Source organism: Hyalella azteca, unplaced genomic scaffold, assembly GCF_000764305.2.
Source record: "Hyalella azteca isolate HAZT.00-mixed unplaced genomic scaffold, Hazt_2.0.2 contig12164, whole genome shotgun sequence".
Taxonomy (NCBI): Eukaryota; Metazoa; Arthropoda; class Malacostraca; order Amphipoda; family Hyalellidae; genus Hyalella; species Hyalella azteca.
Window position 1 is genome coordinate 173,676 of NW_025942128.1, and position 18,923 is coordinate 192,598.

Sequence of the window (18,923 nt, forward strand, 5' to 3'; positions counted from 1 at the left end):
AAATTTTAAAACAATCATCAAGAACAAAATGTTCATAAAATAATCATGCACCTGTTATTTTTTGTAATACAGCACAGGGAGAATTTAGACATTGTTTTGATTGAAGACTCTTCTTAACACGTCTGCATAATTGAATAGAAAGTTATGTACAAGCACCATTTCTTATCACATAGAAAATGAAGTTTTATCACAAGCGATCAGCATTCTATCACAAATGAGCAATATTTTATCACTTTCGAATAGCATTTCTTCACATGCGAACAGAATTTCGTCACATGCGCGCAGCGTATTGTCACATGCGAACAGCATTTTGTCGCTTGTGCGCAGCATTTTGTCACACGCGAGCAGAAATTTGTCACATGCTAGCAGTTTATGGTCACATGCGAGCAATGTTTGTCTGATGCGCACAGCATTTTGTCTCATGTAAAGTATTTTGTCACACGCGAGCTGCATTTTGTCACATGCTAGCAGCTTTTGGTCACATTTGAGCAATGTTTGTCTCATGCGAGCAGCATTTTTTGCATATGCAAAGCATTTTGTCACATGCTAGCAGCTTCTTGTCACATTTGAGCAATGTTTGTCTCATGCGCGCAGCATTTTGTCTCATCTGCGAAGCATTTTGACACACGTGTGCAGCATTTTGTACAATCGAGCGTGTTTGTCATGTACAAGCAGCGTTTGTCACATACGAGCAGGAATGTCACGATTCAAGAGACGCGTCTGTGCTCATTGTTGTGTGCGGAGCCTCGAGAAATTCGACCCTCGGCAGAAAACTTTGCGCCATTCGTAATCGTGGCGGCGACTGAGGTGCGATGTAGCGAAATACTGCGAAAAACTCGTGTATTCCTCGGACGATGTCGAATAGAGCCCCGGAGTTCATCCACTAGAAAAGAAAAGAGATCTTCCGAGAGTCCATCACGTTTGACAAGAAGAAAGGCACAAGCAGAAAAGACGGTGACAGATAATTTCAGCCTTTCTGTTACAGTTTGAATTTAGGTTCTCCTCAGTGCGCGACAGGACCTGAGTGAGCAACTAAATGAGATTGAACCGAGAAACGTATGTTGAAATTCAGTTATGAAAAATTTTCTCCATTTCGTACTCTGCATGCATCCTTCGATATTCCCATTTGAATTTGCAGCAGTGCATTCATTGAACCATCAATAACATTCATTTTTCCCGGTGTCGCTTCTTCCCACGTTCACCCGCGCTAACCCATACACGCAATCTCGCTCTGTACATGTCGTATCTTAATAGAAATCTAATATATGACGTAAAGGCGCTCACGCAGTTCTTTACCATAAACCCAACTCTATTAAGGATGGGAATATTGCTCTCGGCGCAAAGTAAATCTTCGCAGTCAGGTGGAATTGTTTCGGCACATCCAAGCGCAACATTGACTTCTCGCTCGAAATATTCATAAATCGCTGAGTTAGGGGAAGTGTTGGTGCAATCTTCGCCTTACGACCGATGGAACTCCCATTGCGTTTCAGCAGTCATCCAAATCAATAAGTGATCGGGTGCAAGTCTATGGAAATATTAGCTAAAAATTCAAATTTAATTTGGATGATAGGATTTTAATTTACCATTACCAAGTAGGTAATGGTAAATTACCTAATATGATATGAAAAATGGTAGATTAATGCTACTTTCTGCTGAACTTTAAACTTGCCAATAAGAAATCAGCACGCCTATCTAAGTTCCCCATTATATCACAGGCATCGAGAAGAAGTGACTTGAAATTTATTCACTAATTTCAAGTTGCATCACTTGAAATTTAACAGGAATACATTAATGTTTTCTGAAATAAATCTTATGTTAATTTTCTCCTGGACAGCAAATCTTTGACCATAAGAGTATTGTAGAAGCAATTTTTTAGCTAATACGAGTAATAGGTGCAGTAGCTCAAATAACTCACAGTACGAAATATTACTATTAATATCGTTGACCACTGGAAATTCGCCGGTCGTCCTCCGATAATTCTGCCATAATTTTGCGTCGGTTGAGGACAACACTTGGACTCATAAGAGCACTGAGTCGATACGAAGCTCGATTGTCGTGACAGATAGGCCCGCGATATTGCAAGAGCCTCCATCCAGAAATTGAGCGAAATATAGACAGGCATTGCTTTGGAACGATTCGAGGTGCTCTCTGCCCCTCCCGCGACAATGGATAGCGTCAGCGTTATATTCTTAGTGAACCTCAGAGCGAAACATCTCCCAGTTGCTTTATTTTCACCTCCGAAAACTTGGGATCTGGGGCATAAACTCGAGGCCTGTTTGGAAATTGACATTGATCTAGAAAGAAACAAATTTTGCTTTGCGGGACATTGCAAGGCGTCACATTCATCATTCCATTTTATTGCATTTTTCCGTTTCGATGTGGTTACATCCCTCAACAAATCTTCTACGCTGATCTGGTTTAACTACAATCTATAATTGAATATGGCATCAGTTTTTTCAGGTATGTGAACTACAACACTTAACAATCTCCATACACAATGCTTCGTTGCAATTGCAATAACAGCTATATGTATTGCAATATCACGAACTGTCTTAAAAAAAACAGCAAATAAATTTTAGTCGAGAGAGTAACGAGATACCGAGACATCAGTTGTAAAAATTAATTCAAGCCAAAATTTCTCCGAATAATTTTGGAAATCAAAATATTTTTCTGCGGTTATAATTGGTTAAGCACGAGGGAGTGCTTTTCATAACTAAAAGATAGGATTCATTTTACTGCTCTATTTTTAAAGTTGATGCGTTTTCTGGATGTTCTGGAGGGTATTAGAGGCAAGCACATGAACAATACCTACCTGGGAAACTATTATAAATGCAAGCGCAGAAATGAAGCATATGTACACTGAAGTGCTCCGACGCGGCGTAGTAGACTGCTAAATTTAGCTTAATTTAATAATTAAAATTATTAAATAATTGCTCGGTCAAATAATTGCTTAAATATAAAACCGGATAAAAATATAACGGTAAAGAAAACATTAAGCAAATTCACAAAATTTACAATCCAAATTTAAATTGAGAGAATTTTCTTGACAGTTTCTTAGCCGGAAACAGACAAAAATCATTGTTACAAGTATCGTTCTAATTACGAATTATCAATGATAATTTATGTACTGATGATGAAAAATGTTGAATAATATCCTTTTCAAGCAATTTAGGAAAGATATGCTATCAGGTTGCGCTATGGAAAACGGAAACTAGAATAAAAAATTTGTAATACTATTGAAAAAAGTAGATAAGCAGGCATCGCTTCACAGACTTATGGCGTTACAAGTATGGTTAATAATTATGGTAGGTCGAGCTGAGTGGATGCATTGTACAGCTATAGTGATTAGAATGGTAGAAAACGTGCGTCGAAAAAGAGAGTCGATTGCGCGATAGAAAAAAAGTAATACGTTGGGCGAATGCGAGGCCGCTTTTTTCATCGTTACCCGGAATAAAATTCTACGAGAAAACTGAGTTACAGGGAGGAAGAATAATGTAGGAAAAACGTGCTAAAATTCGGCGGATAATTAACGCAAACTGTGGCATTCAATACGAAGAAATTTCAACTTGTGGGGGCTATTGGAAATAAGGGATGGCGGAACTACATGGTGTTACTGACACAAGAATAACGGTCACAGGAAAGCTCAAGAAAGAGAATAATTTCATAATTGTTCTCTTGTATTTAAAATTATAATAATAATTCAAAGGCCAACCGAAGAGGGATGTAAACAACGATACCTGTTAGTTCTTGGGAACGATAGCGTGGAGCAACCACCCTGCTGATGTCTTGGGGCGTCAGGTGATACTGAGAGTGTTGAGGTAGACCCATCACTTGGGTTTGAGGTGAAGTTATCACTTGAGTGTGTGGAGGGAGGCAATGAGGGTTCGTGTGGACGATGTGGTCCCCGCAAATCACCGCCGCTGTGGGCAAATAGCATCAGCTGTGGTCCTGGCTCCGTTTACCCCCACTATTTTATCTCTCATCAAGCTAACCTTAAATGCATGAATTTTAGCGCGCTTATGCGGACGGTCACGTTAAACTCGGGCAATGATAAAATAATAATAATTTTCTTGAAGTATTTGGTCTCCTTAGTGCCTATGCCGACGACGGAAATAGGCCACCATAATTTTAAATGGATAAAAGGTCTTCGTTCAAATTTCAAAAGGGATAAAAGGTACCTTTTCAAATTATTCCTTTTTCAAATTATAGTTAAAGTTCAACAAATACATATTCCATGTCAGAGTTTTGAGCAAAGAACGAGTAAATTTTCTTTCATGATGTTTGGCTAAAAAAAACAAATAAGCCTTTATAGTTCGGCGGAAAATACGATCAAGAACGTTCATAATAAACGGGTTCAAGTCATCACGAGTTACCCACTTTATAGGAAGCAATGCTACGGCGGTGATCGTGAATAGAATGCACGTTTAATTTCAGTCTTCGGGTTCAATTTGCGGATAGAACTCTATTCCAAATTAATTTAAAATTTATCCCCTGCTGGATGTGTTCTTTATACATAGTTTTTGTGTATCAATTAAGCTTCAATCAAGTGTGTGCATGAATAATATATATTGAAAACAATTAACAATCATAGTTACTGGAAGCATTACGAGTAAATTTCGATGAAGATGGAACAACGATCGCATGGAAAGTCTCCCTGAAATTAGAGGGTCGGAGGCTCGAACAGGTGGTGGTAATGTCCTCGGGTTTGCCTGACCATCAGAAGGGTGAGGCGAGGGCTGACTCGCCGTCCATATTGATATACTATGCAAATAGCGACCATCGCAGGTCAACACTAGCACGCCAAAGAACTAAAGCCATAGATGGACACCAGAAGCGGCAGTAGGAGAGGAGTCGCTGAAGATGCGAAGAACAGAGAAAACGGTGAGCCGAATTTTGTAATTGATCGTGAAGAATGAAGAACAAAATTAAAATAAGGTAACATTATGCAAAATTCTATTTATGCAAAATTAAATTATTGTTTATGCGAAATTGAGTGTAAATTTTGTAAAATTTTAACGATAATTTTATTTCCGTGAAATTTTGATTAGCAATCACTGCGGATACAAAAAAAATGTGACGGCATCACTCATGTCAGGGGCGACCAAAAGTATGCGTGAGAGAAGAAAAATCAAGTTCCCTCATATCCAAGATTGATATTTAGACCGTTATACGAATGCATGATGTAATTTATTTAATATCTGTAAGGTATCCAATATCACATTGCATGCGATACTGGATATAAAGCAATAAAACATTTAATTTAATTTCTAAATTAAAATTTTATGCAAAAATTTTATTTAATATATAATATAAACAATACATAGTATTTAAGTAACAAAATTCATTCGTGTATTATATAAATATAATAGATAAGACTATAAGTAACTTCATGTAATATCTTTATATCTAAGATTGATGGATAGGAGACCGAGAGTAATTTTTCATCCTTATAACAACTTGAAGGATTTGTTGTGAACGTTTCTGGGCGGGTAAGAAATGATTAAAACAGACAGCATTTTCTGCTGTATTTCATCTAATTTTTGGAACCTTTTGGGTGAAGCCAGGCAGCAGTTTCTGGGGTACCGGGAGGAGATTGCTACCTTGTCCGAGCGCGCAGCACGACGTGGTAAGAAGTATTGTGACAAATGATGACGTATCTTTGGAGAGAAAAACTCCCCTCCAAAACGAAAAGACACAACGAAAGTAGCAGATTATTCCCGCCAATGCACGCACGGAATAGTAATGTACTTCAACTGCTGCCGCCGTGGCTCAAGGAATCTGTGCAATACTGTAGAAATTTCAAGAAATTGCAAACAAACGCGGGTTTCAACAAAAGGTAAACCACGAGGTATTCACCCTAAAAAGAAAGTGCATTAAAAATTCATTTCAATCATACAACAAAAAGTATAAAATTATTTTTCAATGAAATCCAAAGTGAGGAGCTTCTGTTTTCTCTCTCCTGATTCTGCAATGCAAGATCGCCAGTTGCTGGATATACAACCCATTTAGCGGAACAGGCGGTGCTATAATCCAATCTACAGTAGTCCCCCATCGCAGGCCAGCTCTACTCAGACACAAGAAATGCTCTAAAGTTTAGGATTATATACTCCCATCGTGTCTAGTTCGTACAAAATACAGTGACAAATAAATCACGGACACCAATGCGACGGAATGCTTGCAAGAGCAAGTTAATGTCGATTAATATAAAGAATGTATTCAAGAAGTATCAATAGACGACTGGAACAATTCATTTTAATGTCTAAATTTCATATGTTCGAATGTCGGACCGCACGAATGTTTCATGCATAGAAGTGAATCTTGCAACGAATGAAGAAGAAGGCGAAATGAAATGAAGAACTTGATGCTGTGAATCCTCGGCAGCGGAGACTTTGAAGTAACCGACACTTGGTTCAAGCATTTACGCTTTCTATTTTGTCAACGTGCAAAGGACGGCTCAGCCGTAATCTGATTTACAAACTGGTTCGGATGAGGGGAATGTAGTCACAGCAACTCGTGAATGCTGTGGCAACTGCGACACCCAGCATACGAGAGGAGCATGTTTCCAAGTTATTAGGCCCAACAAAATCAATTGCGCAAAAAATAAGAACTGAATGATTAAAATTTAATTGCGAATGTGAAATCTACCACATAAGCGCTCACGTATGGTGCTAGGAATATTCTACAAAAATTGGCGACAGAAGGATTTTTTGAACAATCTGACAAAAATGGTGAGAAAACCCCAAGTCTATCAGGGAAGAAGCACAATGAATATGTTAAAGTTATCTCGATTAACGTGCTACTCTTACGTAACGCAAAAATATAATAAAAATTCGAAATTAAATGGATTATCTGACAATTTTCCCCTAGAAATAAGTTTGCGATATTTCCGTGATTCAGAGGGTGGGTTTTTGGTCAAGCCATTTCTAGAGGGGCTTTTCAGAAGGCAAGTTAGGTTGGAACTAGCCGGACGGCCAGCCGAAATCTATTTAGTTAGTTGCCGTTGCACAGTAAGGAAGAGCTACTCGGTATTCCGTGAAGCATCCTCCTTCGTCCGGGCTAACAACAAACTCGTCGATCTTGGTGCTGAATTTCTGCCCTAGGTGTGGTGGCTTCACCAACAGTTAGCTTTGGTGAAGTGGCCTGAATGTTTGACTTGATGCTCACACTTTTAAAGGAGCTCCAATGACACGACTCATTCTAAATGAGTGAATTATGGGCTGACGTCACAGACGAAATTTTCAAATGTTTAAAGAAGCGGAATGATCAATAACAATGCATACCGACAAGAATTGTTTGTATTATTCAAATATATTAGCATGTATTTTTAAATTTTTGGCATTGAATTTATTTGAATAAAATGCAATGTTGCTTTAATGATTTTTGAATTAGTTTGTATTAGCGTGTCCAGGTGAGAATTATTTATTATACTATTTTGTGAACTTCAATTTTCGGTCTGTCACTTCGATTCTCAAATTGAGATTCGATTTCGGTCAAGTGTTCAGAGATTATCTGCGATACTTTACAAAACGTTGCAACCAAATAAATAAATGAAACGTGCTCACCAAGGCCCGTTGTATCGTCCTAGACATTCGAATCGTTGATAAATGCAGGTGGCTAACCATCACATACAATATTGATCTTATGTTTTTTAATTAATACAGATATTTAATTACTACATATATCAGCCAACTGTGCACTTAATATAATTGCACAGTAGGCTGATGAAAATGTGTCTGCATGATTGCTGTCACTGCAACAATGTTATCCTAATTTCAACACCCCATGCAATCTGTCATTAATCAATGCAGAATATGTAATTTTTATGCAAACTTAAATTGGCAAATTAATTTATGAGAAACTTTCTCAGCAATTTAGAGGAAAAAAACACTATTTTTCGAGTGTCTAATCATCTAGTTGAATAATTATTGAATTACCAGAAGAAGTGTCATTCATACTAGCGTTCATTAGTATAGTAATCGCACGGGAAAAAAAACAAATCCTCTAAATATCCATACATAAAAATCCAAATTCATAACCATTAATCCACTAAATATGTCTAAATAACCATTAGAACAACTAAACCAGTAACGGGTGAGAATTTCTTGTATAACGAATCTATTAGCTACAGTATTTGTTGATATATGAAAAAGGTGCTGAGTAAAAATTACACAATTACCGTAAAAATTCGGCAGTTAATTTCTCAATAAGAAAGAATAGCTTGTTCAAACGAAATCTAGATAGATACATGCAAAATAATCTTGCACATTAGCGAAATTTTTGTATCAATGTTCCTAACTGCACACACACTCCTTTAATTATGTATACAAGAATATTTTAATTTGTCTCAATGTTATTAACAATAAAAATTTATCTCATAGTTATTAACAATATTAAGATATTCACGTCTTAAAAACGTAGAAGCCGAAGAATAGACGGTAGTCAATATCAATCAATGGCTACATATATTTTGATTATCGTTTAATATTTTTGTACAAGTGTATTACTTTCTGCTACATATATTTTATATAAGTATTACTTTCTATCTCTAACGTACCTATAATTTATTGGACGACAGCTACCATAAGGACCACGCAGGACTGCTCCTAGCAGCAATAGGTGACCTAAAGATTCCTCACCATATCGCCCGAATATGAAGCGCGCGGTTGTCCGTGTGTAAAAGCGAACGAATGAAATTTGCTCAAACTTTGTCTGGCAGTTGGGCCTGCACCGTCCCGAATGACAATGAGCTGAGGTAAATCGGCAGGCGGGATCTTTACAGTCAATATTTGGCTTACACCGAATATATTTTCCGGTGAGCCGAGGCTTCGCTAGTGAACGACGCCACCTCGCGTCCTAGAAAACGAGTCAACATCGTGAGCTCGGCAGGCGCGTAGTAAGAGGCTTAAGTTTTAACCGGGAAGGTTCCTCGTGAAGCTACTCTTGAGACTGAGAGGGTTAGTAAAGAATTAAGTGTTGTGTAAACCACAAGTTATTTAGTTGTGCATTATGTGCACAGACGAGTGTCTAACAAAATTATTGGAATTCAAAGATTCAAGTCTTAATTAAGAGAAATTTAAGAAATTTTAATTTAATTGATTTGAGATATGTTTTTTAAATGGCAATATAATCAAAGAAATTATATAATAGGCTCCCTAAGAATGAATATTTTTTTATTAAAAGAAACATTATTATCTATAAGTTTATGCTAAATAAATTTAATTCAGAAAAGGTATAAGATGGATTTTTAATGAACAATATAAAAACAGAACTCCGAGAATTCTCTGGTAAAATGGAAATACAAAGAACAATTATACGTACAGAAATCGAAATTATTTTACAGGAGTAGCATCGGATTAAAGATTTACGCAACGAACCTCCTCAGGAATTGCGCACTGAAGCTGAGTGCGGAGGAAATAGCAAATCTTTGACGATCTAAGTAGCGCAGAGCAAAGGAAAAACACCAAACGAAAATTACCTGAGCGGAAACGGCAAAAACCCAGGCCTGGAATTGCTCGTTAGACACTGAGCGTGAAAAGAAAACCAAGTCTGTAATTGAGACTCGCAACCTCCGTAGAAAGAATCTTCCCCTTGACTGGGATCGCTTGCTATTTCTGCTTAAAATGGCAGCTTGTAAATTATCTGTTAGACGATCATGCACGATTCGATGAATTTTATGAGAGGTAAAAATAATAATATAATAAAAAAAACACAACATAGCTTTTTAAAATTAATTTCAGCCCTTTTTACACATACATTGAAAAATAAAATGTTTTAAAATTTCATTCTATGAGAAATTGTTTGACGAATATAGTACGATTTCATCAGCCCATGCAGTTCATCAGCAATGTCGTTCGCAGTTCATCACTCATTTGCCGTGATATTACAAGTCCACTGGACTTAACAATAGTATTTACGTATATTTACAGAGGAAGGACGTTAATTACGGTTAAATCTTGAATATCCATTGGATTTAACATGTTTATTTTTGCTTATTTACTTAGAAAGGAAGTGAGGTTAGAGGTTTAGAGGGAGCGCCCTTTGCGCCACACTCACCCGCGCTAAAACCTACTAAATGAATTACTCTAAAGACAAATGATGCCAACGATGGAAGCTGCTTCGAGAGTGTCGAGGGATTGCCGGCCTATTTAAGGAGCCATTTAGCTGATTATTGCCTCTCGGGCCCATACAGTAGACTTGTTTTCTTAAAATGTCTAGATGGATTGCACCGTCAATCGAGGAATTTTCTCTCATGTATGGAATACCATGCACGAATCATATAGCTACCATATACTAGAGTCTTTTTTGCGTTATGCTTAGGTAATTTTCCGATACTCGGTTGAAAACTGAATGCAATTTTGTTTCGTGCTGATGTTTCACGTCCAATGTTTGGATGCGATTACATATATATTCAGTGACACGGAATTACCAAACTCAAAAATCGATCTTTTCCGAAGTAGCAATATCTGCATGTATAATAGTTGCTTCAGACATAAAACATGGAAGGAATTTAAATTAAGAGAGAGGGAGGATTGCATGGCTACTGCTCACTATCTCTGCAGCGCACGATCCTTTATTTCTCGCAGTCTCCCCTGTCCTTTAATTCAGTCCGGCAGACATCGTTTATTCCACCGTGTCAAACATAAAGATTTTTAACGGACTTTCCACCCTTTTGCTCCGCGCTCTTATCTATGCTTTTGTTGTTGCCTCGCTGTAGGTGGGTTAAAAGTCACAACAGATGTTCCATAAAATTATTGATTCAAAAACAACATAATATTCAATGGAACCAAAGTATAATTGTGATTAATAGAGTGCATTAGATACAGGATTTTTCAAGTACAAATAAATATAAAACTTTTTATTTGGGCGACGTGAACAGATTATATATGCAATGTCAGCGCAAAGATCTCATTTTCCTGAATCCGGCAATCACTATTCGGATCACGAATTTACCTTTCAACATAGAAACTGTTTCATTGAAGAAGGAATTCAAGCATCTTCTCAGATATCTAAAATGTGATAAATTAGTTCGATAAAACTTACCGGGATAAATTATTTACAATGTTTTTACATTTCCAGGAGTATAATTATGTATAAGGATGAAAAATTTACTAACTTCCACGTTTATCATGAAACTTCATGAACCGAAATATGGTTATGATTTTCTAACATGATATTGTTCAACAATCAGGCGTAAGTGACTCTAGGTTGCCTAAAAAAATGACCAGCATTTGCCCGCCATTAAACTTGGGATTTTCGAGTCATGTTCTTCAGAGTTTGCTCAGTTTGAGCGCATGTCAGCAACGAACGGTCCACACGACAAGACAAAATATCTTGAGGCGAATTTAATGAGGAAATCAATGGAGGTAATTACATACATTATTTGTGGTTTACCTTGCAGCATGTGTTGGGTGGCTGGCAATTGCCGACGTGATCGATAAGTTATTGACCAGAAGACTCGGCAGCTCACGTATCATCAGGCTGAGCTATGCTGCTGCAGCTGCTACTTCAGCCTAATAAACGGCTATAATATTTTTCAATGACTGTGGGCTTTTGTGCGAGGTCCACGGCATGAGAGAAGTCGTTATCAGTCAAGAAATATTAAGCACATAATAGAGCAACGTCAATTCGCTTGCATTAGTTTTATGAAGACATAGATAATCAAAGTCACGAGAATTGAACCACTGCCTTACATTGAGAAAATAGTGTCAATAAATCATAAATTTTTGCGTAAAAATATCGTTTTTCTTTTGAGTACAACTTTTGTAACTCAAAAACTAAAAAATCTTTGGGATATCTGCAGCAGAAATGGTTCACAAAAGTTCCATGGTTACGACCGCATGAGACTCTTAATATCGAATAAATCTTTTTAAATAAGGTACCCTCTCAACTTCCGAAGTAATTGATAACCCAAGCCAAAAGATTTGTCCATTAACGAGAAACAAAAAATGAAGCTCAATAAACGTAATAAATGAAATTCCCCGATTTAAAACGATTTATCAAAATTTGTTAAAAAAGAAATAAACTCATCACAACTTATTTGCGTTGAAACATGAAAGATTTTCATTGGAAAAGAGCCCCCCTCCCGTGCATGAACAGGGGTGTGAGCCCTGGCAGCGGTAAATATTGCGGATCAGAACAGTTATCGACTCTTTATTAGAGCTTTTTCAATTAAAGTTGAAATCCTCGAGTGTTATCTGTAGGGGCAGGCAACACTTGCATGACGGTGTCTCCCCCAGCGCGAAGCTCGCGAAAAAACACCTATGGATGAAGACCATGCAGGGTGATATCAAGGGGATTTGATTAATGGTTACTTGGGTCATGAGAGGGCGCTCGACACTCTGTCCGTCAATATAGATTGTTTGCATGCCATAATACCAACAAGATTCTCCCATGCACCGACAGATTAGCACCTCTGAGACTTTGTGGCGTTTATTAACTGCTTCGTAATCTCTATGAACATGAAAGTTGTCTACGATCAGTATTTAATTTCTTGAAAAAAGGTTTATAATAATGTTTAATTGGGGCACCTATGCAAATACCTTCTTTGTCTCTTTCGATCAAAAGGACTTTGTTTGAGAACAATGAAAATCAAGCACCCGGTGTTCGTAGGGCTTCCGCACAAATTTTTCACTTAAGTCGTTTATAGGATTTTTCAATGCACCACAAATTACACATTTGATCGTGTCGACTTCGATTCAAAATAGACCGCATATACGACAGCAATACGAAAAGGCCCTTTCTTCGGACTGTGCAACACCTTTGTTCAGGTTCCAACCCAAGGCAAGAGGCATTTACGTAATAACACTGCACCAGGAATGACATTAATCACATAGCAAGTGATAGTGAGAGAAAGATTACATGGTACAACCCTGCGTAGATGCTCATACTGCAGCTCAGCGAGATATCAACAAAACTTGGGGAAATGAGGCAATTTCCTTTGTACGCTGAAATCAATGGACACTTTGTATGACTTACCAGAGTGAATAATTGATGCATCCATTATCGTGTGTGTGGACTTGCTGGAGTGAGGCACTCGGCTAGCTGCGCGACATGAGAGAAAAAAGTGATATTCTGTTCGAGGTATAGAGGCCTCGAGCGATCTAATGTAACATGCATCTTCCTTTTAGGATTACTCAATCTCGCTTCCAACCAAGCGGCTTATACAATGCGACATGGCTACTTGTATGGGCAAGTCACGTTCAAGATTCAATACTTGAGGTTTGAGGAAGGAAAGGCTTTGCAAAACTGACATTGGAAATCTGGATTAATGTGAGAAATTCAACAGCAGCATTTTTTTATGGTGATATTGGTTGCGCTGAATAGATAAATTACTCAGTGTTGAATCTCCTTTCATCTGAAGCACATTTCCTTCTCCCTACTAGAATCCAAATCCAAGCGGAAATGACTCATACCAACGCACAATATTACCATTGAGTTCTTTTTCCAATATTTTGCGAGACAAAGATCAGCGTAGGAATCGCAAATAGCTGTTTGACAGGAATCAGCGAACTTGAGCAATTCATGGCAGCAAATGAAGTTGTTTCCGGAAATTGTAACCGAGATTGTAATTTGCACAGCAAAAATAGCAGCAATTCTAACGCCGTACCAACATCTATTGTGGCAGTGCACTGACAATCAATTGACGAGTGCGACTCGACGCTAAAATGAGCCGCCGAGTCCAGTCGACACTCTGGAAAACTAAACTCATTACAAATATTTATTTCACATGGAAATCTTAGCTTAACAGCTATTGATTGAACTTTACAGCTCAAGGTCTCATAAGGCATTTGTTTTCGTATGGTTCACTCGAAAATTATAATTCTATAAGAAGCAGAAACTATCACTCTTATAAATATATTACACGAGTGCTGCGAAGATTGTATATGATAGCTCTAACAAGATTATATGGCTGGTCTGAAGTGATTATATGATTGCTGTAACGAGATTATAAGATCGACCTCAAGCATTATCTTGATTTCTGAATGATATAAGAAATCACGATACGGAAAGACAGAATTACAGAGAAGGAAATAAGAAGTTTAACGAGTTCAAAATTCACCACAAATTTATTTCAGTTGTATGAACTTTCATAATTTAGAGCCATGAATTTTTGTCTACGCTCTGAAACATCAATTGATTTATTTTTAACACTTTACTCTACTCAGCCAGTCGCTAAACATACGATATCATCGATCAAATAATCACAATATATCATTGAAGACCACGAACAAGCGCAGAGAGAAATGAAATAAATCCTTGGTTTTATACGAGCATCAATAAAATTTATTTCTCATCTAACATCGGGCCATGGAGAATCTTTTGAATCTGGTAAGTGCGTCGCTTTTTGGTCAGCGATCGCAAGGTCTCTTCCCAACACGCTTGACCGGAGGCTGGATGGCTGCAGGTCACTTATCTACTCCGTTTCGCTCCAGGAACCTGAGGTTTCCATTAAAATATTTACTAAAAAGGTTCTTCTTCGAAAACATGGAGAATCTGTGCAAGAAACTCACGATTTTCGCCGCTCTAAGCTGCGCAAGTTTTTGCAATGTTTGAAAATTTGCATTATCGAATACATATCTAATGTTGAGTGAGCGAAAGATTATGGTAAACTTTAAAAATTCCTAAATACCAGGAAATGTTCATGCATATCAGAAGGTTCCTAGCTCTCGCCATCGCCAGTGCAGCGAAATTGAATGGAAAATAAATTTCCACGTGACTCTAAATTAATACAAATGTTTAATGACATTTCTTCTTTTCTGTTGCCTTCCGCAACTCACTTTGCTCGATCAAAATTTTGCTATTAATTATTTTTCTGCAAATGAATTTATAACTATTGATCGATGTACCGTCAGGAACATCATCTGAAATTTAATACTTCCCACAACTTTCATATCGTTGAAAGTTATCTGAAAATTTTCACTTCTTTTACACGATGATCATATCATGTAAAATGCAATGCTCATCTCGCTGCAAATTGTAAATGTAGAACTTCCTCTGCACTTTCATCTCGTTACACCTAATCAGAAATGTAGTACTTACTCCACCACACTTTCATCTCGCGCAATTGTATTTCCCATTTTATGATTGCTCATTAGGCAATCTTCTTTAATCATCCACTGAGCGAGAAATGATCTCTAGGTCTTTAAAGAGAACTCACCCCGAGGAATACCATCTTTATGACAGGCATCTTTAAATGGAAATAAATTTCAGTGTTCGCTCCTTTTTAATCAGTTGAAAATAGCTACAATTTTATTTATTGACTGAATCAAGTGGTGCATGAATTAAAAGTCAAACTTAAAATATATAGCTTACGACCTTTGAGTTTTCATTGAAGTCAGTGAAAACTCGAAGTGTGCAAAATATAAATTAGAATGTTATTTTCACATTAACCATTCTCATACACTGATGGAGCTAGATCGTTTCGAAATTCAGCAAACTTAAGAACGCAATAAAATTTCAAATACTGTTCGGAACTTCTAAGCTGGACTGTTAAAAAATGGAAGACAAATTACTCAATTTATAATCTCCCCAGTGCACCGATGTCTTATTTACACAGATGCACAACAAAAATCCCGACACTCGTAAAGCTTTGACGCACACGACAGGAATGGAATGAGCAACTCAAAATTGTGCATCAAAGTTTCCTTTCAACACTGCATCAGCATTAACACAGCCAAAGTTCTAAATTGGCCTGACAAACTAAGGTAAATAAGTAAAGTTGCGTTGGGTTGATTGTGTACTTTTGGTTCCTGTGCGAGCTCTCCGTTTGGGCTGCATGGTCGCACCACGCAAGAATACCAAACAGCGACCTCCGCCTCTGGGGCGATATCCCGAGCGCTGCTAACGTTGTGGCGACAGTACCACTTCGCTGCCGTTATCCTACATCAATACAAATTAGCAGCCTTGAACAACCACCGTTTTACCGACTCTCATTACCAGAGTAACGTTGAAGTTTTTCAACAGAGATGTGTCGGAAAATTTAAATGGAGAGGGTCTGCCCAAATTTTGAAGGTGACATTTTAGTTTCTCAGAAAATTGTTCACAGATTAGCAGATGTATTGTATTCATTTAACCGTTTATACAAAGAGGTTAATCGCTTGCGTCAACAGAAATTTCACAGCCACTGCTAATTACATGCATCTTCGAACATTCCATCAAACAAGTCTGAGTTCTCACATTGGCAAAAAATACTTCAATATGAATCACTAAATATGTCAAAGCCCACATTTCTGTGAATAAATGTTGAAAATATTCAAGCCACTCATTTCCTTAACATTGAAGTGATGGATCGAATCGGTTTTTATTCATGTATAACATTCAAGTAAAAACAATTGAGGTTTGATAGATTATGACATTGTGAGTCACGGGCTGTAATTCACAAGATTGTGCTCAAGTAAGATAAATGGACTCGGCAAACCAGGCCTCCTAATCAACGACTTAAAGTGAATAATCGAGGAACTAAATTTCTCTCTTTGTGAAGCAAATCTTGCGAGAACTCGCGCATTTTTACGTTCGATTCATGCGCATGGTAACAAAGATTTTAAGCCTCAGTTGAATAGTTTTACAATAATTGAGAAACCTGCACTTAAATCCTTAAATTTACCTGATTCATTAAGGATGTTAGTGATTCTTTTCATTAGGCAGCGAAACTTTGGAACAATAAGTTTCCATCATTCGCTAGAGGTAAATAAATTTTAAGTGTTGTCTAAAAATTTGATTATAGTGTACATTTCAGGAGTGACGGACGTCTCACTTCTGCAATTATTATTATCCTATGGTATGAACTTCAAAATTCTTTGCGTTCAAAAAAATTTAATCATGAGAGCGGGTCTTGCTTTGAATTATAGAGGTAAATTTTTATTCAATTATGCGATCAAAGCTTCAGTAATACAGAAGAAGGCTGTCTGTTAGAAATGCATATCGGAATAGATAGATAAAAATAAATAGACATTGCATTAGAAGACTCGTTGAAAAATGGAAACAAGAGAGTAAAAGAGAAGGTAAAAATAAGTAAAGAAGACAATACACATGAAAAATTACCATGGAAGGCGGATATTTATAAAAGGAAACTGAATACAAAATTTACCTATTTGTGGAAAGATCTTCGAATGGAGACATAAAGAACTTTATGCGAGTAGAAAATTTCGGCTAACATGTTCGGCAAGGAAATTATCGCAATGAACATGTATCAGCAAAAAATAATGGTTTTAATAAATTGTGCATTTGTGACACCTTAAGATGTAAATAAATAATGAAAGGAAACGCAAAAAATAACAGACGGAGAACTTTGGGAAATGTTGTGTGTCAAGGGAGGGCGTGGGATTGCCTCCAGCTGCCACTCCAGTGGTCATATCGAAGCCTGATCGATAAGTGAGAGTCCTGATGCACTAGCGGAGACTTAACCAGCGATTCCTGAAAATTATGGCCATTCTTCAGCCACTTAGCGTGGATAAAGTCTACCAAAATCAATCTCGAACTTCCTGCAGGCATGATTGAAATAATATTAACGCATTCATGAATAGTATGCTGGTGATGCCGTTCCAAATTTATGGAAAAATAAAAATTATTCTTCATATGAAAAATGAAATCAATGCTTGTCGATCAACGGAAACGATATGTGAGAAACATGAATAGTTTTTGACGACAGGGATTGTGATATTCACAACATGATTGCGTTTATAATTTATTTAGAATCAAGATTTTTTCTCTTAATTGGTCACGCTTTAAGTGAACTGAACAAAACTGGTTATTTGTTCAACGTTATTGTAAGGTAGAGCTTTGATAGTTAAGTAGTGCAGCCAGATGTCACTCAAGTCCTGTCAAGTTAACGCTTGTCACTTGCCATTCCTTATCTTTATCCAGACTACTGAAGTCACGCAGCCTTGCACAGAACGGTGACAGCCATTGCGCGGTTACCTTAAAGTCAAGTCATTTTTGTTGTTAATTCAAAATTGAATCTATAGTCCCATAGTCATCCCCCAAAGTTGAATTGAATCCCATAGTCTGAGATACAATTGATTTTTGACAAAGTTAGTGACAATTTTCAATTCGTATTCAAATTCCTCTTAGGTAGTCCAGTCAATTATTTATTAATACTGTATAAGAAATATAGGGAAAATATAAGCTGAAATCTTTCTTGAGCCAAATAAATTAGGAGTCAATGTATTTGAAAAAGTTTCTTAATATGTTTTCACACAGCTGACACACAATTGAAGTCAAATCGAGACAACAATGTTTCTCAGTATGCACTCATTAAAATATTAAAACATAAATGTAAAATTCCATCAGTGAATGAGTTCCGAGCATATACATAATTCTTATCGGTAAAAATTATGTACCAATAAGAGGGAGTGAGCAAGTTTTCATTTGCTTCGAATTAAGGTAAAGTCAAACAATAAAGTTCGCAGGCAGCTAATTATGCACTAACGACAGCCGGACGCCAGCATCAAAGCTCTGAAAATGAGCGACGGCTAACGCCGCTCGATCTGTAGTGAAGAAAATGAGCTACTGCAATAAAGCGAACGAATTGCGTGTTCCGCTAATGCATGAACTGCTGTTCCCATGCCACCGACCACACCGCTGTCATTATCACTGAATAAAGTCAGATTATTTTAGGGTTAAAACTTGCAATGAAAGCAAGATCAAAGAACACACAATACAATATTATTATTGAGAAACGAGGTGTCAGGACGGTTACCGACTGAGCAGCCATGCAGTTCATCAGCACAATTTGAGGTGGAAAATTCTTGTTTTCGAAATTTGAACTGATTTGAAGCCTCAAAGCAGTTACCACATTTCCTTTCGAATCAATGAGCTTCTCATGAAATTACATACATTTAAAATTATATTCTATAAAAATAAAATGTAATACACATTAAATAATATTTAAAATAATATTTTTTGTTCAGTAGGTTTCGCACGCT

At 37.2% G+C, this 18,923-nt stretch overlaps 1 protein-coding gene across 1 annotated transcript in view; it reads right to left on the reverse strand.

The window, feature by feature from the left end:
* Positions 1–18,923, reverse strand: part of LOC108680576 (cytotoxic granule associated RNA binding protein TIA1) — a 444,699-nt gene that overhangs the window by 172,129 nt on the left and 253,647 nt on the right. The window contains exon 5 of the mRNA XM_018169449.2: positions 3,738–3,920. Within this exon, the coding sequence (XP_018024938.2) occupies positions 3,738–3,920 (183 nt within the window). The remainder of the gene's footprint in view (positions 1–3,737; positions 3,921–18,923) is intronic.